Raw genomic sequence first — 6,000 nt, forward strand, 5'->3', positions numbered from 1 at the left:
AAATTAATTTATTTTATACTATAAAATGCAAGTCTAACACGTACCCACCTAGATAGTTGTGTTAAACAGGCACTATGTATACATGTGTCAACTATAATGGGGTATTCGTTTAGAGATTGGGGCACCAAAAATACTTGTATCTTTTTTTGCGCATAACCCAAAGTACTTGTATTGTTCACTCTAGATAAGCCAAGAAAACCTCTATACTTAATATGCAGAGCTGGCTCCTGCAATGCTTCAAGACCCAACAACAACAGTCAAATAAAACTATGGGCCACTGTGGTAGAGCTTCACTTCCCAATTATTGAGCTTCACTCCTCTAATAAAGTGGTTCTGGTGCGGGGCAAGGTAGGAAGCAGGTGAGGAGTAATTCTGGATGATTCCGGTGGTAATTAAATGAGGAGCAGTGGAGAGCATCAGGTTTTTTAGCTCCTAAATCATAGTGTAAATGGAGAAGTGATTCTTGTTAACTCCCTACCAGAATCTAGAGTAATAGCATTTTAACCGTTTGATGGGGCTCCATATGCTACGAAGGAGTTTAGAGCAGAGCTCTACTGTACCGTACCAAACATGCCCTATATAGTGTTAACCGATTTTCCTTATAAGCTCCGTGGTCAGTGAAGATACAATACAAATTTAACTTTCTGCAAACAATGTTTAAAGATTAAATATGTAAGTCACATGCAAAATGAAGTAATATATCTATATAAATTGAAGTGATAGTTAATTACCGAATATTTGATAAACGTAACCAGTCAAACAATATACGCCAGTTAACAATTAACAATGCCTCAGTATCCAGTATCCAGTATCCTCATCTCGTACATTTGCATATTAGATTGCAGACTAAATTTAATTAGCCTGTGAAGCTGAGAAATTTTATCCATTACAAGCTAGAGCGAGGTTCCATGGGCACGCAGAGGCCGGGTTGAACAGCCCGCAGCCCATGATACTGGCAGAAGAAAATTCAGCTACTTCACAGCTTAATTTGGCACGAGCCATCTTATTGAGCTACATATAGCTTTGCTTTAAATTGTTTCCTTGGAAATACTATATGTACTTGTGCTTAATTAGTTACCTTGATCATCCTCGATCGCATGGGCTGGTTGCATGGTTCATTCGCAACTACGTACACGACGGTACGAGCAGCTAGGAACAAACCTGCATCAGCCGCAGCCTGCAGACCACCTTAATTATCTTATGGGTGGGGAGATAGATACACTTCTATCTAGCAGCTATAGCAGCCGACAGATCGACCTCACCGACTGTGGAAACGTACGGTGCGGTCCTTCACGGCGGCGGCGGCGGGCTCGTCGACGGGGCCGTGGTCGGCGCCGAAGGAGCGGACGTGATCGTTGCGGGATCGCTTGTGCTTGAAGTCGGAGCCGCAGGCGCAGAACCAGCGCTTGCCGCAGTTCTTCTCGTGCGTGCGCCAGTCGCCCTTGACGGCGAAGGGCTTGGCGCAGCGGCGGCAGCGGAAGGGCTTGGCGCCATGCTTGCGCTTGTAGTGCGTCTGCAGGGTGCGGAAGTCCTTGAGCGGCCGCGCGTGCGGGTGCGCCACGTTGTTCTTGCACCCCGCCGCGCAGCAGTAGCACGGCAGCTTCAGCAGCGCCAGCGTCTGCGTCCCCTTGAGCGACTCCGGGCCCTTGCGGTACTCGCGCCCGTGGCCCCACATGTGCATCTGGAATAGTACGTATACGTACGGAGTATAATGCATGCACATGTAGATTAATTAGTTGGAGTATGTAGTAACAGAATGGAGATTTATGAACATTTTTTGTGTGAATTGAGATTTATGAACCCATGCAAACAAAACAAGCAAAAGCTTGTTTTGTTTGCATGGGTGGATTGTAGTACATCGAATTACTTACTACTGTGCTTTTGTTTTGAAGAACTACTGTGTAATTAAGTCACTGTGTGTGCATGCAGAAATGGTGTATGATTGGTTGTACTTGTATATATATGATGGTTCATGGTTTTGGAGGCAAGGTCAAGCATGAAATTGAGTTCGATCGATCGACTTCCAGTTTCCAATAAAATATCATGATCTGCATCACCTATACAAGCTTCTTGTTGCCGCATATCATATATGACGTAGAAATGCGTGTGCTGCTGTCATTTCTAGCTTATACACAATAACACTCATCAATTATTGACTCAATTCTTGCAAGTTCATGCGGGCAGGGCACTCTCAATTTTGACGTGTCTTTTGTTGTTTTATCGAAACCAACACGATAGTCGATAGATAAGTAATTAACTAGAGTTACGGCAGGGAAACGCAAACAAAGTGCCGTAACAAATAAGATCCAAGTTCAATCCAGTATATAGGCAAATAAACATGGCAACATACCTGCATGTTGTTGTATCTGTTGAAGGTCTTGTTACAGACATGGCAGATAAACTGCACCGGGCCGATGAGGATCTGCGCCGGCGTCGGGATCCAGTACCGGCAGCCGGCGATCGGCAGGCCGCTCTCCTCACCCACCACGCCGAATTTCCCCACGCCGACGACGATGCTGTTTGATCCTTCCACCGACGCCGGCACCACCTCGTCATGCTCCTGCTGCTGATCCACCCCCTCCGCCTTGCAGCTGCCATGCATATGCTTCCACTCCTCGCTCTCGTCCTCACCCTCCTGATCCACTTCGTCGTCTTCCTCCTCCTCCTCGTCACCCTTTTCTTCCATGATGGCATCCTCAATGCAGGATCCACCAACCGGCAAGCCGATGTTCAAATCCACGCCGGACTGCGCCAAATCGCTGGTCGCGCCGCCGCCGCCACCGCCGCCTCTCATGATCTCTTCTTTGACGGTGCACTGCTGCTCCTGCTCGTGATCATCGGCCCCTTTCCCCTCACCGAGCCTGCTGAGCAGCGGCAGGCAAGTCATGCTGCTCACTGCTTCCTGCACAACTCCACCGGCTGCTTGTCCCTCTTCACCAAGCACTGCTAGTACATGATGCCCGGACGCCTTCATCGAGTTCGATGACGACGACGAGCTAGGCGACGACCGCGACGACGATGGCGACGAGGAGCGCCGCGGCTTGAGCCACTGGAAGAAAGGCGAGCCGACGGCCTCACCTTCCATGGCGGCACAAGTCCGCGGCCCCATGGATCCTGATCTATCACCGATCGACGACCCTTATTATATATAGCCACTACAAAGTAAGTGTGTTCTGGCTCTCTTGATCTTGGGGGTTTGGTGGAGTGGAGAAGATGGGAGAGGGAGGTGTAGCTAGCAACAACAACAGAGAAGCAGCAGCTTAATGTCAAGGCGTGCCTGTCACGGCCCTGCGGAAAACGAAGGGTCAGTGGCCACCAGTCCGTTGCCATATATATGCTCGAGTCCAACGCTTCTCGCTCTAATGTTTACATGTGTTGAAGTTTGGAGGCTTTTCACACCCGAGGCAGGCAAAGAATCAGGAAACCTGCGTCAGATAGCGCGTGGTGGTGTGAATGAACTCCGATCAAGCGCAGGCATATAGCAACATCAGTACATATGTAGTGCACCTTGATAACTTTGTGTGCGAATGCATGCTGAGTGCTGCATATACTGATCAAAACCAGCTTGGGACTGATGGTCCCTGGCCTTGCATGCCGCCGTGCATCAGGACTGAAGGCCCGGCGAAGGCGGTCAATTGTTGCGATTAGTGGACTAGTGAAAGTGTATAGTCGTCGGCCAGTGCAGAGGACCTGAGGTATTGAGTTTAGGTGAGGTACACCGGGACGAGAAATTAAAACAGATCAAGATGGAACGGTTATTGTGTCCTCTACATCAACACCGGGGTCCGGCAGTCCGGCCATGCATGTTGACGCATCGTCGATCGTCGTCCAAAACCAGCTGTAATATTTTTGTCGCTAGCAATTCATTTCTTCCTTTGATTCTGAATAATCTTTTCTCAAATACGCAAAAGATTTACGTCTTATTGTATTAGGTAAAAGAGAGGTCGACTTAAAACAGCCGTAGCTGGACCATCCTAGCAACATACCTCTAGTTTCGATATTACATAAATAAAAAACAACCAAAACCAATACAGCGGTGAAACCTTAGAGGTGGCCTTGCGCCTTCGCGGCTGCCTAGACACACCCTTACCACCGTCCGAAAAGAGCATGTCCAGTGCTTCGACGTTAGACGCAGCCAGGTTGCCGTCGAAGATCTTGTCAAAGGCCTCTAGCTCCGATGCGGATGGCGCTGATGGACCCCTAGAGTAGCCCATACGCTGCATGATCAGCACCTCACCTCGCTTGGAAGCAGGTATTCGAGAGAGTCTCTGGGCCGCCAACCGCCTGCTCCGCCATGGCAGCACCGGCATAGCAGGAGGCTGCTTGGGAGGCTCACGAATAACCGGATAGTCGACCTTCTTCACCACGCGCTTGGTGAAGCTCTTGAGGCGGCGTGCGGCGGAGCTGTCGCTGATGTCGACTGTGTAGTCCTCCCGAGGCGACGTACTGAATATGTCTGTATCCGCCGTGGGCTCGGCCAGACTGAAGCCAGGCGGACCACCCACCTCGTCCTACGTAGGCACGTCAGCTCTTGAGGTGGTGGTCGGCGTCGCCTGTGTAGGCGTGACCTGAGAGTCTGAGACTGACCGTGCTCAAGTGGCGGTGGAACCAAGTCCGTTGCCAGCTGAGCGGGGTGGGAGACCATCGTCGAAGTGGCGCATGTGCACGCACAAGTGGCCCCGAACGAGGCTGCAACCTCCTCCAGCATCGGGTCCTTCGAAACTTCGCGTGTGTCATGGGTGGCGTTCGGGCATGGTGAGAGCAACAACATGTCGAGGTCGGAGAGGCCCCAAATATGGCACGTCCCACTGTTTGGCCCGCCATGACCATCACGGGCAGCACTAGAGACACTGAACTTTGCCGCAGCGGTGCTGTCCCCTTTCCTCCGTCGACGACGCCTCAGACGTCTCTGACGTCGGCGCCCGCCACCGCCGCGCTCAGCCGCACCCGGCACAGCTCCAGCCGAGCTCAGCATGTCATCCTGAGTGCGTGAGGGGTCGCGGCGACCCTGGGCAGAGTGTCGAGCAGGCGGCCGGGTGCCCGAGGTACGCTCCCGGTCAGGTTGTCGCAGCCGACCTTCCTTAGCACCAGATGTGCTGGAGCTACAAGAAGGCACCGTCTGCCGTCACTTGCAGTCCTACGCGAGGTGTCCGAACCCCTTGCAATGAAGACAGCGTGGAGGCAACTTGCAAGTTGCCACCCTGTGCGCGGAGGAGAGACAGTTGAAGCACTTCCCGTGTAGGTCCGCCGGATAGCGGATAGGGTGTGCTGCCAGCGCCGCTTGGCGACCCCTGCGATCAACTTTTTACAAGTTTAGTCGACTTGTTACTTGAGCATTAAAAAATAAGGAATGGATATAAGATGACCACGTTACCCGTTCACCACTTTACAAGCACAGTTAACAAAGCTTGAAACAGGCAAAAAAGATTTTTTTAAATGTGTCCTAAATGTAAAACGACTTTTATTCTGCAAACGATAATGAAGTTTAAGGTGTCTCTCATGTGACAATTGTTAACACTAGATAATGAACTGACAACTCACAAATCGCCTTCCACCTCCAGCTCAATCTATTGTTCAATTTTCAACTAAGGCTATGTTTGGTTAAAGTACTTCTGTTGCTAAAAAACCAGAAAGCCAACCAAATACGTGAAGCTTGCTGTTTTTTCAAAAAACTGCTACTTTCATGTAATACAATTTTAGAAGCATCTTGGACCCTGCTTTTGGCTTTCAGCTTTTAGAAATTTATGAAAATAGATAGTTGTTCCATAGTTATTTCAAAGGAGATAGAGAGAGAGGGGTAGGTTTTATACTTGTTTTAGCCAAACAACTTGTAACTTTTCCATATCACGTAGCTCACAACATTTTTTTTATAGCTCACGGCTAAACTAAACAGACCCCAAACACCACATGTCAAGGCAGCTTGTCACGGTCCCCAATGTCTCGTCTACCTTAAAAAAACTCGATCCGCGGTGGCTAGACAACCCCGGGTATTCCGGCTTA

The 6,000-nt window shown here is 49.9% G+C and overlaps 1 protein-coding gene across 1 annotated transcript; it reads right to left on the bottom strand.

The window, feature by feature from the left end:
- Positions 1-773: 773 nt before the first annotated feature.
- Positions 774-3,270, bottom strand: LOC136453619 (protein TRANSPARENT TESTA 1-like). Its single transcript, XM_066454176.1, has 2 exons — positions 2,351-3,270; positions 774-1,681 (listed from the first exon to the last, which is right to left on the bottom strand). The coding sequence occupies exons 1-2, from the start codon at positions 3,107-3,109 to the stop codon at positions 1,259-1,261; spliced, it is 1,182 nt and encodes a 393-aa protein (XP_066310273.1). The 5' UTR covers positions 3,110-3,270; the 3' UTR covers positions 774-1,258.
- Between the last annotated feature and the right edge of the window lie 2,730 nt (positions 3,271-6,000).

Source organism: Miscanthus floridulus, chromosome 5 (assembly GCF_019320115.1).
Source record: "Miscanthus floridulus cultivar M001 chromosome 5, ASM1932011v1, whole genome shotgun sequence".
NCBI classification, from domain to species: Eukaryota; Viridiplantae; Streptophyta; class Magnoliopsida; order Poales; family Poaceae; genus Miscanthus; species Miscanthus floridulus.

Bases quoted from the DNA above. Each gene is read 5' to 3' on its own strand.
- LOC136453619 (XM_066454176.1), bottom strand. From the start codon at position 3,109: ATGGGGCCGCGGACTTGTGCCGCCATGGAAGGTGAGGCCGTCGGCTCG. The intron at 1,682-2,350 runs GTATGTTGCCAT...GTACTATTCCAG, and splicing joins ACAGATACAACAACATGCAG to ATGCACATGTGGGGCCACGG.